The 19,609-nt window shown below is 39.9% G+C and overlaps 1 protein-coding gene across 4 annotated transcripts in view; it reads right to left on the reverse strand.

Annotated features, from left to right (window-relative positions):
* HELZ (helicase with zinc finger) overlaps window positions 1–19,609 on the reverse strand; it is a 155,264-nt gene that overhangs the window by 48,327 nt on the left and 87,328 nt on the right. For all 4 annotated transcript variants that reach the window (XM_037913350.2, XM_043527736.1, XM_037913354.2 and 1 more), the window contains exons 16-20: window positions 18,246–18,424; window positions 15,966–16,084; window positions 13,761–13,906; window positions 8,072–8,219; window positions 573–756 (exon numbers count right to left, since the gene is read on the reverse strand). In XM_037913350.2, the coding sequence (XP_037769278.1) occupies window positions 573–756; window positions 8,072–8,219; window positions 13,761–13,906; window positions 15,966–16,084; window positions 18,246–18,424 (776 nt within the window). The remainder of the gene's footprint in view (window positions 1–572; window positions 757–8,071; window positions 8,220–13,760; window positions 13,907–15,965; window positions 16,085–18,245; window positions 18,425–19,609) is intronic.

Below are 19,609 nucleotides of genomic sequence, written 5' to 3' on the forward strand. Positions count from 1 at the left end.
GGACCTTGGATTGCAAACACTCTGGGGCATTATGTTTCTTTATGGATCTTGTCTGTCTCCATAATTGTTTGCAAAGTGCCTAGCACATTGCTGGAGCTACATAAAGAAACTAAAAGTAAGGTCTTTTTTTGCCTCCATTAACACAAAAAGTCATATTAATTTTGAAAAATTTTATATTTCAGAAACCACACATTGATTGCTTTGGGTATTCTAGGATGGAATAATATCCAATGAGCACGTGCACTAGTCAGATCCTGTCACACCAACATTAGTGACTGTATATTATTATATCTACTCTTTTTTCTCAGAGTCAAGATTATTTTAACTGCTTCTCCTGTATGTTATTCCTTTGTTTAACTTGCTATTACTATCGTACTCTAATTACAAAGTACAATCAAAGACATTCTGAGTGTGAAATCTGGGGATCACAATTAAAAAGCTTACTGTAAAAAGCCTCTTATATCACGTGTTAAAAAATTACATAGATTAGTAAATTTCATACAGAAATTAGGACTGCATTTCACAATCTTATCTTTGTTAGCAGATTCTTAAGACACGTAATCACTACTTACCCTGAACATTTAGCACTCTTTCTACACTGACATCAGATAATCTCTTTTTTCGAAGTTCCGCCCGAATTCGGAACACTTGATCAGCATATGGTGTTACAACCCCTATACTGCCATCATCCAATTTTCCCCAAGCTACCGGCCATTTTCTTCTCAATTCTTCAACACGTTCTACTATTTCAAATACCTTAAAAAGAAAATCATAAAACCTGAGTCAAAAATATTGTTAAGAGTTTATTTGCTTTTTAGTCCAGTATCATTCCTTTATATAAAAACAGAAGTGGAATTTTAAAACTGTACAGGATTTTACAGGCAAAATATTATATAAAACCTTCTTAGTAAACACAAAAACCTGCTATTGTATTTCATAATAATGTTTCAAAACACTATAGCTTACAACAGTATCAATAATATTTGGGGTCATTACTCTGGAACACTGTAAAAAATTCCTATTAGGACAAATGTTTCCTATGAAAAAGTAATCTTTAAGGCCCTTATCCAGCAAAGCACTTAATCATATGCTTAACTATACCTACTAAAATACTTGAAGTTAGGCTCATGCTAAACTTTGGAGCATCAGAACCTAGGGTCATATCTATATCTAGATACGTTAGCAAAATACATGTATTTTATTTTATTTTTATTTTTACTTTCTGTTTGTATATTTCATGTAACATTTTGGAATCTAAAGAAAAAGAACACACACATAAGCAAGTATACTGAAAGCTTCTCTGTCACATAAGACTGCACCTGCCTCTGCTATCAATCAATCCAACTGAGGAAAGCATACTGTGTGTCACTTAGGAAGACTGATAGTAATGGAGAATCCAGTAAAGAACTTCAGTGGGTACATGAATAAACTGTAAATAAACCCTTTTCTCCTTCCATAGCAGGTGTGCATTTCTGAGAGTAGAAATACACTAGAAAACCCAGTCTATATTTGTTTTTCAGCCCCATGTGGCCTGCCGGCTCTATGCAGGTTACTAGACAAAAGCTCCATGGACCACTGATTGGGAATCACTGGGTTAGATATAAAGGCTGGCCAGTGCTCTTCACTTTGGGAAGTTTCAAGGAAATCTTTGTAACCTGGCCTTAACCAAAAGAAGCTACTTTATCATGAGGAGGAAGCAAGAGAATTGGAGATGTCTTTATTAATTATTACTAATCTGAGACAACAAAACTGAATCTGAGGTTTATCTTGCTCCCAATAAAATAAGTGACAAAATTCTTACGGATTTCAAACTGAGCAGAATCAGACCCTAATAAAAGAGAAGTGTTGTCAGAGTTAAAATGGAAAATTTCAGTGGTCTGGGGATTACTCAAAATAAATTAAAAACGATGATAATGTTATCTGATGATAACGATTACTTACTATTTGCATTATGGCAGCTTGCTAGAGGCCCCAGAGACTGGAATTCCATTATGCTAGAGCTGTAGACACACATACTGAGGCAGTTCTTGCCCACAGAACTCAGTCTACACAGCAAGACAGAAGGGTGGAAGGGCAAACAGAGGCACAGAGATTGGAAGTGACTTGACCATGGTCAAGTAAGATAAGTGGCAGAATCAGAAATAGAATCCAGACCTCCCAGCCCAGAGCCCTATCTACTAGACCATGCTGCCTCCTCAATGATTAGGAGCCAATTCTCTCCCCAAACACAATTTTAGTTCTAGAAGTTTATAGGTTCTCTGATAACTCAAGCCAGGGAGATGTATGCACTGTAAGCAGTAGACTTGTAAAGCAGCTAAACAAATGTTTGCTGTGAAACTCTGTTTGAAGTTAACATTGCAAAACCCTTTCTCCAATCCCTATTTTTTTAAAAACATTCCAAGTTATTCTAAAGCAATTTTTAAATTTCTTTCTATTTTCAACTTCTGTTTTATTTATATCAGCATTTATAAAATATGTGCTCTGGGTACATTCAGATCTTTAAAAATATATCATCAGAAATTCATAACATGCTGTCAACAATTGGCAGCAAATAGACGATCCCCAAATTAATTACCAGCCACTACCGGCAAGAGAAGGAAAGGATGAATCCCATTCCTACTCCTCTTTTAGATTTGGTGCATCTTTCATGAACACCCTTACTCAGACAAAGGCCTGGGTAAAAAGATGGGCTTTGAGAACTGACAATGAGAGCTAGTCAATCACTAGAAACTGTGCCTGATTCTTGGAGCCACTGGCCACCTACAATTCCAAGTGAATTGATGATAGATTCAGCACCTTTCAGGATCATGCCTAAAAACTGCTTTTAAAAAACAGGAAGCTTCTATCTTAATGACACAGAACAGACTTGTTCTCAGTTCCACCTCTCATCAAAATGATCTCCTGCTAGGAGGACACAGCAAAGACAACAACCCCTACTGAGAGACACTGGGTGGAGATATTGACACAGTGACAAGTATTTCTAAAAAACATTGTAAAACCTTTTTTATATCTATATTCTCATTCAATAAACATTTACTTAGCTACCCAAGGTATAACTGATCAATGGACTTTTCCTATAGAGCCTCAAGCTCATTCTCTTAATGGCAACGTAACAGAATCTACAAGTATTCTAGATTCCCCTCACTGCCCACCCAGTTATCTTTAGAGGAGCTATTAAAAATAATTCAGCCTGTTTCCAGTATTTACATTAATTAGCCTTCATATTAGTAGGCCAGGATTTTAACTGCCTGTGGAGAAATATTTTTTGAATGTTTATACTGATGTATGTGCCCATTGCAACTTATCATAAAATAAAAAATGCAGTCACTCTTACATGAAATTACAGAACAGAAATGACAAGAAAAGGACTTGCAAAATCAGGATCATCCTAGTGAGACATGTAGCATACAAACTAAAAACTACGGGCCAGATCCTAAGGTGCTGTAAGTTAGCAAAGCTCCATTAATATATTCCACACTAATTTACACCAGCTGAGGATGTGGCCCTGTGATATTTTTCAATAAAAACACGTATTTTATGTAACTGTCCTGGTAATGAACAACTGCAACAGATTACCTAGAAAGGAGTAAATTCCCCATCAGTTGGAGTATTTAAATCAAGAATGGATGTCTTTCTAAACAAGATGCTCTAGTTCAACCACAAGATGCTGAGTTAAATACTGAAATCACTGGTAAGGTTCTATGGCTTCTGTTATGCCTTAAGCCTGACTAGATAAGGAAAATGGTCCTGTCTGGCCCAAACATCTCTGACCCAAACCATACTAATGAATTGATACACCGAGAAATGTTCATTTTATTGTTCTTTCACTTCCTTTTTTCACTTCATACATTTCAAACTTTCCTTGTAATACTGAACATTTCTCCACAAAATGTAAAATTTTCACATGAACTTTCGAGCATGTTTCCTACGCCACAGGCTGATAAGCACAAATTAGCTTCCATGCTAGTAGTGTGAGTAGTGAGCACAGAGTGTGAATCTCACAGATTACATGAGTGCAGTACAAATAGGTTTGTAGGATTTGTGCTCAGATAAGGTCAAAATATTGTAAATGAAACTTGTAATAGGTTCACAGAAAATCAGTTGTACATATTTGATAAATGCTTTATCCAAAAGGTGGATCTTCAGGACTAGGTTTCTATCACCTCTAGTAAATGTCACATTGTCATTTTGTGTATGAAAATGGAATGGTCATGAAGTTAATGCCTGACACTGGGAGCCGGGCTGGGAGAGGACAGGTTAGGGGGTGGGTGCCAGGCACTTCACCATGTTTTACTCAATGAAGTTAAAGCATGGACATATTTCAGATTGGTTCTGGCTGAACAAAGACAGCGATTCAGAATCTCAGACTTGCTTGAACAGGAGTTGAAGGATGGCTGGACTGCTATTTAATTTGTCACATCCCTCATTCCTATCCCCATCCCATCCCATTTGTCAGCAACTGCTGCTTCACAACTCCAATGCTCCTTGGAGTCTTGGGCTCCAGTCCTGACGCTTCACACACACTGGCAGACTTGCTGTATCCATAAGGAGCTTCACTGATGTAAGTGGGGCTCTGCCCACACACAGCAGTTTGCCCACATGCACAAAGTTACAGGATCAGGACAACAGAGTGTCCCAGCCATGGACAGCTCCAGGCTCACTCAGCTGAGTCAATCAAGCCAATCTGATTATATTTAGCACTACATTGTTGGCCAAGTGAAGTGAGGTTTTATACCCAATTTGATGGCATTTCTCTGTCTGTCTGTCTGTCCGTTTAATGTAGCAGGACAACTTTTGAACACCACATCAGATCAGTTCCAAAATTTCAGGGATCTTTCTAGACAACAAAGGGCAGAAGCATTTGATGAAAACTAGAAAACAGAAGGGAGAAATGTGAGACACACAGAGCCCCTGGCATTTGGGCAGTAGCTTCTATCACCTCCATAAATTGTCTACAGATCAAAGAACAGATTGATGGTAGCCATCATCACCTTCTACCATAACAATAAATGCCCACCATCTCGGCTCTGGCCATCACTCCAATACAGAAATAAGAACGGTGGGGACAGGGGAAACTAGGAGGGCACACAGAGCCCCTGGCATGGGGAGAAGAATGGGAGACCTTGGCCTGAGGGGAAACAGAGCCACTGGCATGTGGCAGGGAGAGGAAATGGGGGGACACACAGAGCTCCTGGCGTGGGGACGGGGGTGTTACAGAGTCCTTGAAATAAAAGGGGATGGGAAGGTGGCACACAAGGAGCTTGTGGGGTGGAATGGAAGAATGCAAGGAGCTCCTCGTGTGTGCAGTGTGCTAGTGTGTGACTGTCCAGTAATCATATTCAAAGTTTGTACACTATTTGTCAACAGGTATCAAAGTTGTTTGTACTGTTATACCGTTACTTCTGAGCTTCTGGTTTGCTTGACAAATGGACAGACAAAAACATAAAGCAGATCCACCCAACCTAGTCAGCAAGGATAAAAGTTTCAACCATAGCCAGGAATAGTTTGTTTTAAATATTACAGATTTTAGGAGTGCAGTAAATATATATTAGTGGTATTTGTGCAGGGCTTGGATACAGACAGTGAAAATACTTTAAATGCAATTCTTCCAAGCTTCACAGTTCCTAAATTCTCTAATCATTTAAAAAGTCTATTCTGTTGCCAAAACACACTCGAATAGATTTACTAGAGCTGTAAAAATTATTCTAATCCCTTTGCAGGTTTATTCAACTACCAGGTAAAATTCTTCTGAAAACCCACTGCTTCTGAATATATGCTTAGAATTACAACCAATAATAAAAACTGGAAGTATATTTTTCAATTCTGAAACCCTTATGCTTTTCATAAATATAATATAAATACTTCTATAAGTGTATAAGCTTATATTATATTTATGAAAAGCATAAGGGTTTCAGAATTGAAAAATATACTTCCAGTTTTTATTGTAACACTGAATGTGCTAATACAAATGTGGGGATTTTTTTTTAATTAGCAAAAGCTGACAGTAATAATGCTCCCTCATTGTTTGAGCCCTTCTTGTCAGTATTAAGCAGCTTTTGTCCTTTATTCTTGCCTGCAGACTACTAATGACTCAATTTTCATTCAGTGACTGAACTGCACGGCAGTGAAAATATTTTAAGATCTTTCACAACCTTTTTCATTTATGAAGAAGACATACAGGTACATTAATGAGAGAAGTCAGTAGTCTTCGGTTTCTTTGTTCAGTGATGTGTCCTGAAGTCACTGGTGTTTAGTGTTCAGCTGCACTATCAGGAGCTTCCTATTTCAGCAGATCTCTTACTAACAAACAACGCCAAAACAAATGCAGCACAACTATGTTAAAAATTGCCCCTCACATGAAATGCATCATGGCTAACGGATAGTAGATGTATAATGCAACTATTATAGTGCTTGCTTTGTAATGAACAGTGTTGCTAAACTACAAATCAGCTTCAGTTATAATCCTCTGTCTTCACTTTCTCATAAATTTAAGACAATATTTCCTTTGGGGCTGAAATTTTCTAAGTTTAGTTTCAGAAAATGGGTCATTTTGTTGTTAAAAGTTTAAGAAAAATATGTTCAACCATTTTTTCGTAGAAAGGAGCCGAAACAACAAAATTTGAATAGGGATTCAAAGTTTGTGGGTGTCAGGATTTGGGGTTTGGGTCAAGCCCAGGTAACACTACATATGGGAGAGGGGAATCCCACTGCTTTTACTAGCAGTAATATTTTAAAATACTCACTGAAAGAGGAATGAGTTTTGAATCTGGGTGTGTGAATAACAGTTATTCTGGAGAACAGCCATTGTAATATGTGAAAAAAACTATAGATAGAAAAATCACTTCTGAGCATGCTCATTTCGGACCTGATCCCAAAGTCTGTTTAGGTCCATGGGAATCTTTCCAAAGACTTCAATGGGCTTTCATCAGACCTTTGCTCTCTAGCTAAGAGGAAGAATGGCCCAAGCCTAGAACATATGAGACTCAGATTCAAGTCCCTGCTCTGTCACAGACTTCCTGCATGACCTTGGACAAGTCACTTAGCCTCTCTGTGCCTCAGTTCCTCAGGGGCAGAAATGGGGACAATAATATTTCCCTGCTTCACAGGGTGTTGCGGAGTGCTTTCAGATCTACTGCTTGAAAATGCAATATAAAGTTAGGTATTATTATCATCTACTGAAACAATTTGCATAAACCAGACTGAACATTTCATTCAAACACAAAACATCATCCTTTAAAAGGAATAAAACATTCTTAACATTAGGAACAGGAGGAAATCACAGGAGTGAAAAAAAGTGTGGATCGCACAACCAGAGACTGTAAACAATTCTGCAACTGTTTGAAAATCCCAAGCTTTATTTTAAATTGTAAAAAGAATTCCTATCTTTCCGTTGCTAAGATTCAGCCATCACAATGTCATAAAAACTATCGAGCAAATAATTCTGAGTAATGAACAAGCCTGCATAAACTGTAAGCAGCTTGCAGCCAATTTGCAAAGAGAAAAAGAAGCTAAATCCACTGAAATAGTGATTACAAATTATGGCCATGATTCTGCAAGCTTTTCATGTGGGTGGAGCCCTGCGGAGTACCACCGACTGAAGTGGGGGCTTATGCAGTTGTACAGGTGGTGCAGCTTGAAGGATCATAGTCTATTTGCTTAGCTCTACATTCCATATTCAAGTTGTGCAAGATGTTACCTGTTCTATTAAGGCTGAGATAATCTCTGCCATCTATCTATATCAAACACAAAAGCCAACAGAGACACAACATGGGCGAGGTAATATATTTTATTGGACCAACTTCTGTTTGGTGAGAGAGAGAAGCTTTTGAACTCCTTCACCAAACAGAATTCAGTCCAATAAAAGATATTACTTACCCATCTTGTCTCTTGACTATCCTGGGACTAACATGACTACAACAACACTATATACATAACCCAATAGGAAGTTGTTCAAAAAACCTCTAAAAGTATGCAATTTGATAACAGATATTGTGACAGATAAAATGCTTAAGTATACCAAGAACTCAGATTCTTGAGAAAGCAATGAAAGGTAAATCCAAAGAAGAGCTACCTCTGCATTGTTGTAGAAAGCTGTACTGTTTTTCTCCTGCACATCTTCTCCGCGTGCTGTGAAGAAAGTCAAAGGGTAGAAATCTTTGTGTGCTGGCTGCTTTCCACTTGCCATCAATTTGCCCTCATAGAAAAGGTCAGATGTGTAACTGCAAGGAGGCAAAACACAGAATAAAATGTGGAATTTGCATTTGGTCCCATATCCTACTGAGAAATATGCCATCAAAGAAAATAATGTTTTATACTGAAACAAAAGCCCTAATTCTTACTCATTAATTCTAACTGATTTCTCTTATGTGATGTTTCCACATTACGGGCAGTGCTGGTAGTGCCACCTAATGTCTGCCCAACACTTCCTATTATAAAACCCTATTTTCAGTTGACAATCTCTAACCATTCGAACTGAAATTCTCTGTGGCAGATGTTTGCCTCAGACTGAGCTGCATCACAAATGGTTCAGCCATTTCAAAATATGTTGTTTTGCCCATATTAAAATTCTTACAACTATTTAAGTTAGAAGCTCTAGCCCCTGACTCAACGCCTTAGAGCAAGGACTTGAAATTGGGTAGCAATATCACTCTGGTGTAATACCAGCAGCACTTTTGCTGCTCCCATCAAAAATTGCCGAAATCTGGTCGAGTTCTGAGCCACTGAAAAACCTCCATTTGCACATATTCAGTAAAGAGTTGTTAGCAACTGGCAGCTAAATTTCTGAAGATTTTGTCTGCACTGAGCAAGCTCCAGCCCAGGGCTGCAGGGACTGAGCAGGGCTTTCCCTGCAATTGCTGTTACAAGCCATTGTGGTGCGGGTCATTAGAAGTGAGAGCAATGCTCCCCTTGCTGACACCCAGGCAATGTGGAAGAGAAGGCAGCTGCCTGACCTAAAGGGAGAAGGGACAAGAACCAGACCTGGGGGTAGAGGGCAAGTAGATTGGAACAAGGGTTGTGGGGAGACTGGGACCGGCTAGGCAAGAAGATTGAGGTAAAGAGCCAGGGGAGGAAGACTGGAGAAAGGAACCACCCCTACCTCTCCCGCCCCACAAAATAGCATGTGATCATGTAATTAAAGAGTGTGTCATAATGCACAAGGGGTAGAAATTATGGTACTGATTTTAATTAATTAATTAATTCTGGCATTTCCTAACTTTCCAATGTTTGACTTTGCAAACTTAACGTTCTTTTAACATAGTTTTTTGGATGTTATATCTATATACAATGAATACACAATCTACCTTCATGCAGTGAGAATTCTATTCCTATCCACAATGCAATATTGTACACTACAAACACTTTTCAGATACATAGCAATTAAAAATGGAGTCACTCAACCAAGAAAGCAATGGGATTAATGGGAAAAGGCATTTCTACAAAAACTCATATGCAAACTGGCCTCAAAACAAATTCTTACAAAAAGAAGCAAGACATTTCAAATAAGAAAGCTAGTGGGTGAAATTTGGTGTCATTTACAATGCTTTTCAGCATCAAGAACCACTATGATGAATCTTGGCTACAATTCTCCAGAGTGCTCCAGCTCCTTTGTGCCATTATGTCGGACCAAAGCAGCCCTAAAGTTGGTGGAGTTGGCCACTAGAGGAGCACCACCAGATGACATATACCCCTCCTCCTAGCTGCCAGTGAAATGTGTTGTGGCCAGGCTGCCCCTCATTTTGGCTGATCTTCAACTGTCAGAAGAGGTCTTGGAGGCCACTGGCTGCCAGCACAAGATACACCAGCTTCCAGGTTGCTCTCATTTCTGCCTGGGACCAGGTCAGTGACCAGCAACCTCAAGATCAGGGGCACAAGGGTAGCTAAAAGCCCCATTTGTGTGCCTTTTATGGATGTGTGCTGAGCTCTCATTGCCCACTCCAGAGAATCTGACCCTTTAGCAGGCACGAATAGCAATGTTCTTTGTCTTAGTGTATCAGACAAGGAAAAACACACACTGTAGGACAGAAATAGAAGAAACAGGGGAAAAGCACAGGGTAACCCTGCCGACTGCTGATTAAATCCAGCAAGAGATACTCCTGGGGGAATTCTGCAGGACTGTGCACCCGCAAAACCTCCCCACACAGAATTCCTGTGCTTCCCTGCAGAAAACCGAGGGGGCGACCATTGGCACAGGTGGGGAGGGGGGGTTCTCTCCCCCCCCCCCCCCAAACAGAGGTGAGGCATGCAGGGACACACGGGGTTACATTTCACTGCCCATCCTCATTTCCACAAGAGCAGAGCTGCCCAGCTGAAGGAGGCTGACTCTAGGCTCTGCAGACTCGGCAGCTGAACACTGCCTCCTGGTCCTACTGCCAGTTGTGCTCCCCTTCTGTGTGCTGGGAGCCTTCCTGTTTTCTGTGCAACAAAGAGTGCCAGCAGTGTGGCTAGGTAAGGGGGGGGCAAAGGAAATGAGGGAAAGGGGCCAAAGGGGTGGTGGGAAGAAGCAGTGGGGAAAGAAGGGGGGGTGGAATAGGGTAGGGGGAGGGGAATGTGGAAGTGAAGGGAGGGGAATGGGGCATGGGACAATGGGGGAGGGGGATGAAACGTGGAAGAAAAGGGGATAGAGGAATCACAGGGGGAAGCAGGAGTCCCCTCGGCAGCAGCTGGGGCTACCCTGTTAAGAAGGCCCACTGAACCCTCACCCTGATAAGCCCTAACCCCCTACACCTGGACCCTCCCGATGAACCCCCCACACCAAGACCCTCACCCCACTGAGCCCCAACCAGCTACACATGGCCCCCATCCCATTTAGCCCCACTCCCCCAGCACCCAGATCTACCCACTCAGACCCCCACACCCAGACCCCCCCGCCGAGCACCATCTCCCGACACCCAGACCTCCCCTGCTGAGTCCCAACCACATTCTCCTGGATCACCTGCAGAGTCCCATTGCCCCTGTACCCAGAACCCCCCGAGTCCCTGTGCATCTAGATCTCCCACTGAGCTGCCCCCACCTAGTTTGCCCCACCCAGAAATGTCACACACCACACCTGGATTCCCCCCACACTAAGCCCCTCCACACTTGGGGTGGGAGTGGGGATCAGGGCTGAGGCAGGGGGGTGGGGTGCGGGAGGGGGTGCAGGCTCCACGCAACACTTACCTCAAGCAGCTCCAGAAAGCAGCGGCATGTGCCCTCCAGCTCCTACACAGAGGCGCGGCCAGGCGTCTCTGCGCGCTGCCCCGTCGGCAGGCGCCACCCTCCCCATTGGTCGTGGTTTCCGGCCAATGGGCTGGGAGCCGCGGAGTCAGCGCTCGGGGAAGAAGTGGGGACGGAGGCAGTGTGCAGAGCTGCCTGGCCACGCCTCTGCCAGCAACAGCAGGGATGGGGAGCCGCTTGCGGGGAACCACCCGCGAGCGGCCCCCCCCAGACCACAAAATTTTTACCATGGACACTTTGCCAACCCCTGAAGAAAACTAGCTGCATGGTCCATAACATATAATATCAACTGCAATCTGACATGTCCCTTAGAGAACATGAAAACTGTCATTCTTGCAACCCTGTATCCCTCAGTTTACTCACAGAACAGGTATAGCCTTTATGATTTATTAATCATTTGTATTATTATAGTGCTTAGGAGCCCCTAGTCATGGTCCAGGACCCCACTGTGCTAGGCATTATACAAACACATAACAAAAAAACATGCAAGCTTCCCAACTCTGCCCTACTCATAAGCCTCAACCTAGACATGGAGTTACCCCCTCTAGAAGTCAGAGGATTGCTCAGTCTTCGTGACCCCCTAATCCGTGAAGGCTGCCAGTTATTGTAATTGTGGTTTTGATTGGAGACGTAGACAACTGTCTACTGGAAAAGCAAAAAACTCATTTCACATATGCCATCAAATCACCACCAGATCACAACTTTAGGTCACTATCAACCAGGGCTGCATTACACTAGACAACTCCGAGGTGAATGTATCTATATCCCATCTGTAACCTAAAGTGGAAAGAATCAGCCTCCTCTGAGTCCCATCAGCCTCCCTCTCATTTATAATTTCTAGAAATGTAGCCTAAACTAAACCACACTTGAATTTGTAATGCAGTGTACACCTAATGGAAAGAGGCCTTATTATACACTATTTAGCAAAGTGTGTTAAACTTTTAATCTTGACTCCATGATGGATTTTTCTGCTTTTTGCTGTGAACATAGTGAGTGAAAACCCAATTAACATGATTGGATAGCAACATAATATTCTTCACTAAATATTTGAGCAAGGATTTAAACTTTAACAGTTTTCTCCATGACTGCACTGATTCTTTTTAGCACAGCTAAATGGATGAGTTCATTATACTAGCAGCCATTAGTTTATCACAGCATAAAAATGACAAACAATTAATTAGTGAGTCTTGAAAAAAGTAATAAAAAATGACACTAGCAAAGTGATAAGACCATAATTTGACCTATTTTTTTCTTTTTGTACTTATACGATCATGTCATTCTATATGTTGCAGGCAGCTTTTTTTTTTTTAAGCAAGAAAAAAATAATCAATGCTCTTGAATTATTCTGATGCTGTCTAAATTTTTGAAACGAATAAAAGAATTGCAGAATATGAACTGAGTTAAAAGTCGATTAATTTCAATTCTACCCTCACTTTTTAAAAGAGCTACTATGTTAGTGGTCCAAACTACTGCAGGTGCTAAGAGTGTTGCTCAGTATCACAGGCTATTACTGCAATATTTTTATAAGGGCTTCAAGGTCAAGGTTCTGCAGCTGCAGAGTCTATTTCCTTTGTGGAGAGGTGGAAATGGCTATGCGGTATGTCGGATGCCATCAGGTGGTCGAGGGACATCTACGTAGAACACACTGGTAATACCAGGAGGGATGAGCTGGAGTGCCAATGAGAAGAGCCATCGGGAAAGTAACTCAAATACTTTCCTGATGGACTGTTTTTTCCTCTAAATGGACAACCAATCCTAAATTCTCAATTACTGAGGGACAGTATTCACTCATAGATATATTTTGCTTTCCGTCACCAACTCTATGTATAACTTTTTTCATGAGTAACGTACCCGAATGCATGGATGCTAGATATCTGAACTGTATACTTAAATTCGGTCACCTAAATTTGGGTTATTGCTGTTTATGCACTATATGCATCTTACGACTAAAAACAAACGTTGTATTTGTGGATAATCTAAGCACTATACCCAGATGTACAGACACTCTTTTCTCAACTTATGTATTATATACTTTTTTTTATCATTAGCTTTAATAAAAATTTTATTTCAGCAATGTTTGGCCACCTGAACCTGCCTGCTTCTTCAGGACAGAATCACAAACTAGCCATGGCCTTTCACAAAGACACTGGGGAACATACTGAGCATATCCAGTGCAGGTTAACTAATGTCAGCCAGAGCAGGAAAGACTCTCAATCAAGGCACCTCTCCCTGAACAACAGCTCCATAATAGGAGTGTCGAAATATACCCCAATTTTTGCTCCCCGCAGCTAATTTCAGAACTTTGTATGTTTTTTTTAAACAAAAAAACTTCTTGTCTCATTATTTAACAATGGAAAAAATTTCTCACCAATTAACTTTTAAAATGCAAAACTACTATGATTTTATTATGTAAATACAAGTTGTAGTTGCTTCTCTCTCTCTTTTCAACTACATGTGGCACTGAAATGACAAAGTCGTTCTGCCTTTTGAGGTTCACTCACACCAGTCAAACAAAAGTGTGATACAGTGAAAAAGTTCACACCTACTTGATGATAGCTTCATGGGAGCGATAGTTCTCACACAGCAAGATCCTGCATGGAAACTCTGCAGGGTAGTGCTCATAGAGCCGATCAAGTAATGAAACATGAAGATTTCTCTCCCTGGCAAATTCGCTGTAGACAAAAGGACTGAGCTGTAATAGACACACACATACAGAGAAAATTTAACTAAATATGCAGACTTAGATTTTCATACTCCTAAAAGAAAAATTCTACATCAGCTGAAGGATGTAAACAACTAAATCATACAAAGCTGCTTCAGTAGTATTAAGAAAACATATGTCCATGACTTGGTTTGGGGCTAGTTACAATAACTGCATTGAAACACACCTTTCTGCTGCAAAAGTGACACAAGTACGTATGATCTTAGCTGACCAGCAGAATATTTTGTTACAATGTAAAGATGAAAGGAAGAAAAAAAGCTTGTTTACATGCGTGTGCCAAAACACCCTTGTCTATGTTTCGCTTATATAGTTTGCAGACGTCACTGACAATCGCAAACAATGGAAGGTGGTACACACCTTGCAGAATACTATTTTGCAATTCTCTAGTACCTTTAATTTGAGGATCTCTTCAAGATTTATAAAATTATTATAAGTTATTGTACTCACTGGGAGAACTGGGAATAGAACTCAAGATGCCCCGGTTACCAGTATGCTTCCCTAATGCCTACACCACACTTACACGGCTTTAGTGGTGACTCACATCATTTGCTGTAGCAGGAAAAGGCATAACCCAGGATTTCAATTTAGAAAGGTAAGGAAATACGGAACTGATTTTAAAACATTGTTTAGACATGCCTGGAAATGTTAAGCCTACATATATATTCTGCTATGTTAATGATTTGAGATGCTGTATTTATTTTTTCAGTGTCAGCTCACTTTTAACTTTAGAAATGCAAATGTTGCACACTGAGGTGAGATCACTATTTTTTAAAAAATATGAAAACAGCCAAACTATTTTACTTGGAAAAAGAGCTTTTTACAGAGGAAGAGGAGGATAGAATAGAGGCAGAAATGTGGCCTAACGGTTGGGGCACTAGACTGGGACTCCGGACACCTGGATTCAATTCCTGGCTCAGTCACTGCTTTGCTGGGTGATGTTGGGAAAGTCTCTTCCCTCCCTCTATCTCTGTTTCCCTATCTTTCAGATGGGAATAATGATAATGACCTCCTTTGTAAAACGTTTTGAGATCTATGGATGAACAGCACTATATAAGAGCTAGGGATTATTATTAGAACAATAAATGCCCCCTTGGCCCTGTACCAGGTCTGTAGGTCCTGCAGTCTCAACAGGGGTATTTATGCAAGGACTAGAGGAGCCATAAGCATATGACATTACATCTTTTGTAGCGGTGCACAAGAAGGGGCTGCATCCTCACTACTAAACCAACAAAGCAAGTACGGCTGACCCTATTCTAAGCTCACTCCCTTTTGCCTACAGGCAGCAGAATGACATGCCATCATCAGTTTTTGAGACTCCCACAATTTCTAAGCACAGTATGGTGACACAAGGGCAGAAACATAATGGTATTTTCAATTTCAATTCATCTAATAGAATATTCACTGATGGTTTAGATCCTCTTCCTGATGTTGTTGTCATTAATAAAAAAGCATTGCCTAAATCATAACATGTGATATCTGTTTTCCTTCACCTCTTTTAGAGACTGTGTGGGCTAGTGGTCAGAGCACAGAATGAGAAGGAATTCTGATCCTGGTTCTGCCACTGACTCAATGGGTAGCCTTAGGCAAGTTACCTTACCTCGTCGTGCCTCACCTTCCCACGTATAATATGGGGTGATCATACTTATCTGCCCACCTCATTAAACTGAAGCACTATGTAGCTTTTAAACTTATATAGTTTATAAAAGAAAGAACTGTCCCAGTAGTTTCAGCATTAGCCTAGGACTTGGCTGAGCTGGGTTCAAACCCCTGTTCTTCCACAGACTTACCTGTGTGACCCTAAGCAACTCACTTAGCCTCTCTGTGCTTCTGTTCCCCATCTATAAAATATAGCCCTTCCCTATCTCACAGAGGTGTTGTGAAGATAAATACATTAAAGATTGTGAGGCACTCTACTACTACAGTAATGGGGCCAGATAAGTACCTTAAATAGATGGATAAACTTAATACATTTTCTGAGGGAAATATAATATAAACCAAGCTCGATATGAAAAAGTCCTGAGTCTCTTACTTGCATATGGTCTCCAGCCAAGACGATTCTTGTGTTTTTATTAGCTAATGCTAGAGGCATGATCGTCTCACACTCCATGGCCTGCGCAGCTTCATCTAATAGAATATGCGTAAAAAACCCTATAGAATAGAGAGAGACATCAGCAAATATATGAAATTGCAGATACAAAAAAACACAGTGATGACAATAGGATAAACTACTGAGAGCATTACATTCTGATATTCACCAGTGGAAACTATCCACACATTCATATGCAAATGAATGTCTACTAACTGCTAAAAACCATCCAAACAATAGCACAGCATATCAGATGGACAACAGTGGCCAACTGATTCAGAAAATTATTTTAACTTTTGCTTGAGAGAACACCTTTTCCCCCTGCCACAGTTGACAACAGTGGAGATAGTCAATCTGGAGCTTCCTTGACACAAACAAGAGGAGACCGCTGGCAGGATGTTCTCCAAATAGGTTTCTCGACTCTGGAATTTGCTTCCCTTCTGGGTCTGACAGAGCCCAGATTTGTTAACCTTCCAGACACACTGCCAAGTCCATCTATTCTTGCAGGCATTTAGACCTTGATCAAGCACTTCAGCCCATGATGGACTTTAAACATGTGTGTAGTCCCATTGACTTTAGTGGCTCTATAAATGTTCTTAAATTTATACACACACCAAAGTGCTTTGCTGGAATGGGACACGAGGGAAAGTGGGAGTTCACGAAGGGAGGAACTGGAGGGCGAAAGAATTTAAATAATACTGGGCCTGATCTTGGGACAAGAACCTGTCAACCCTCAAAGTAATAACTGGAAATTCTTATGTAATTAATATAATTAGTATATAATCTGTAGATCAGGCTACGCAGTCTATTCACTGGAAAATTCATAATTGGAAAAAACTGATGAACTAAAGCTTTGAACACAAAATTTTACATTTGTAATTGTGTTTCTTAAATGTATTGATGCTCTAGATAGGTAAAAGAGAAATATAAATATATATTTACATTTTTGAGAAATGCGTATATATATTTCTTAAAGATTTAAAATGGTGTCAGAGAACAATTTCAGGACAACGGAGTAAGATTTATTATATGTAAAAAAAAATTTAACAATCATTCTTTGAATGAATATAAAATAATGAACAGGTATTGATTATCGAGTAATAAATTATTCAATGCTTTATGACAAAAACTAAGAAAGTGAGCCTTGAACCCCCTGTAACAACTTTATATGTGTATCAACATGAATATATGCAGCCCTTTACCAAATAAGTAAGGTAAGAACTTTTGTCTCAAAGAGATCACATTCAAATTCTAAAATCTTGGAAAAAATGTTTAATGATTTAGAATTTAACCTTATCCATAGCAGCATGTCCAGCCATAAGGAATTAATCTTAAAAATATCTTTAAAGAGATTAGACATTCTCTAACTGTCAGATGAAATTTATTTGTGGATCAAGGAAAGTGATGGGCACTAAGCAGCCTTTGCCCCAGTGAATTAGTCTAGGTTACTTCAAATCAAATAATCTAGAAATAACAAATTAATCTCTTTTTAATGTAATGGTGTGTGCGCGCGCATGTGTACGTGCATGAGAGGGGAGGGGAAGGGGGAGGTCAGGGAGTCTCCACAGCTAAACAATCCACAAAAAGTACAGAATAATCTGTGGGTGTTTTGAAAAATAAATTATCTGATAAAGATATGAAAATATGTACTGTATGTGAAAAAGCAAGATACCACCACTAACAGCATCCCAAAGGCCTTGATTCAACAAAGCACTTAACATGTGCGTAAGTCCTTCCCTCTTCAGCAAAGTGTTTTGCTGGATCAGGGTCTGGAGAAAGCATGTAGAAATGGTCAAATAGTTTCCATTGAAACAAAGTTTGACAAAGAGATAAATAAAATATTCAGTATCCCCATCTCTCCCATGCTGAATCAGTTCTAAATAATGGACAATGCTGGTTTGTTTGTTTTTTCATTAAAGTTTGATTTTTTTTAAATGATCCCCATTTTTTAATAAACAAAGTTCAGAATGAGGCTAATCTGAATACCAACAAATTTAGATGGTAACATTTAACACTTCTGTAACATTCACTAATTAAAAAGTTTCATATTTTCCTTCTTGTCTCTGGATCCAAAAGGGAAAACCAAAAAGAATATTGAGAGGGTTCATTTATGGCAAGGATGGGGAAAGATGTAAGAGCCACTTTGACTGGCACTGAAAAATACTGAACAAAACTATTTCTCAAAAGTATTTTAAAGATATTTCTTGTCTGAAATCTTCTCACCAGGTTCAAGATCCAGTTGACATAGATACTGTGAAGTATTCAAAGTAACAACTACTACTCGTTGTCTAAGAATATCTTCTTTCTGTGGCATCTGAAAGGTGGAATGTGTGCTTGAAATCAAACAGTATTGATGCACAACTGGGTGGACAGTCTTTACCCAGCGATTTCTGAAATATACCCTAGAAAAGAAGAGAGGGGCTCATTTTCTATAGGACTTAAACACAAAGACAGCTTAACATTTCATAAGCTAAGATTCTGTTTTCTATTACATAAAACCAGCTCTTTTGGAAGTTAAATCTTGCCACAGTGTAGAACCGTAGCAACTGAGAATTAATGGGCTGAGCCCATTATATTAATACATGTACACAGCTATTGGACTCAGTTCAACAGTGACTCATGTAACAACTATAAGAATACTGATATTAATGAAACAGTAAGGCTAAGTACCAAGTATCTATGCATACATTGTACGGATAACTACCTGCTCTTAAGTAGTTGAAATCCAATTCAGATAGTTAGCCTCTGAGCTTTAAGAAGCCTGGTTTGACTGTCATGTTTAACTTTTATTCTATTAAAACTCAATTCATTGATACTTTGGGAGTATTTCATATACTGAAAAACAACGAGGAGTCCGGTGGCACCTTAAAGACTAACAGATGTATTTCGGCATGCTCCATGCATCTGAAGAAGTGGGTTTTTTACCCCTTATGCCCAAATAAATCTGTTAGTCTTTAAGGTGCCATCGGACTCCTCATTGTTTTTGTGAATACAGACTAACACAGCTACCCCTCTGATACTTGGTTTCATATACTGAAATACCACTTTGGATCCTAATCCTGCAACTGGCAGAGCATATGGCAGTAGTCCACTCTTGTGGTCAATTACAGCTTCAGGGCCTTAAAAAGTATGTGAAAGGATATTGCTCAAATCCTACCCTTCCTTTTACACTTATTGAATGTCTTGTAAACTCTAAGAATCAAACAGAAATTCTGTTAATTATTTTATTGTGAGGGGCCATAATAAAGATATACTATATGCAAGGAGGAGATAAAATGGGCGGGGGGAGGGGGGTGAGGGGAGAAATTCTAGTACTAGAAGTCAGGATTTTCCTTGACCAAACTTTAGTAATCTGGACATTGTCATCAAAGGCATGGAAGAGAAATGTCATCTTAAAACACATAAATAAGTTAATTTTAATGGGACATACCTTGTTATTTCAATAGAGAGCCTGCTTAAAAACTGATGGTATGATATGACCCAGTTTGTGAAAAGGAATGGAAGAAAAAGAAAAAAAAGGCAGGGGAGAGGGACTTGGGCCATGATCCAGCAAAGCGCTTTAGCGTAAGTAATCCCACTGATATCAA

The sequence above is a fragment of the Chelonia mydas genome, chromosome 14 (assembly GCF_015237465.2).
Source record: "Chelonia mydas isolate rCheMyd1 chromosome 14, rCheMyd1.pri.v2, whole genome shotgun sequence".
NCBI classification, from domain to species: domain Eukaryota; kingdom Metazoa; phylum Chordata; order Testudines; family Cheloniidae; genus Chelonia; species Chelonia mydas.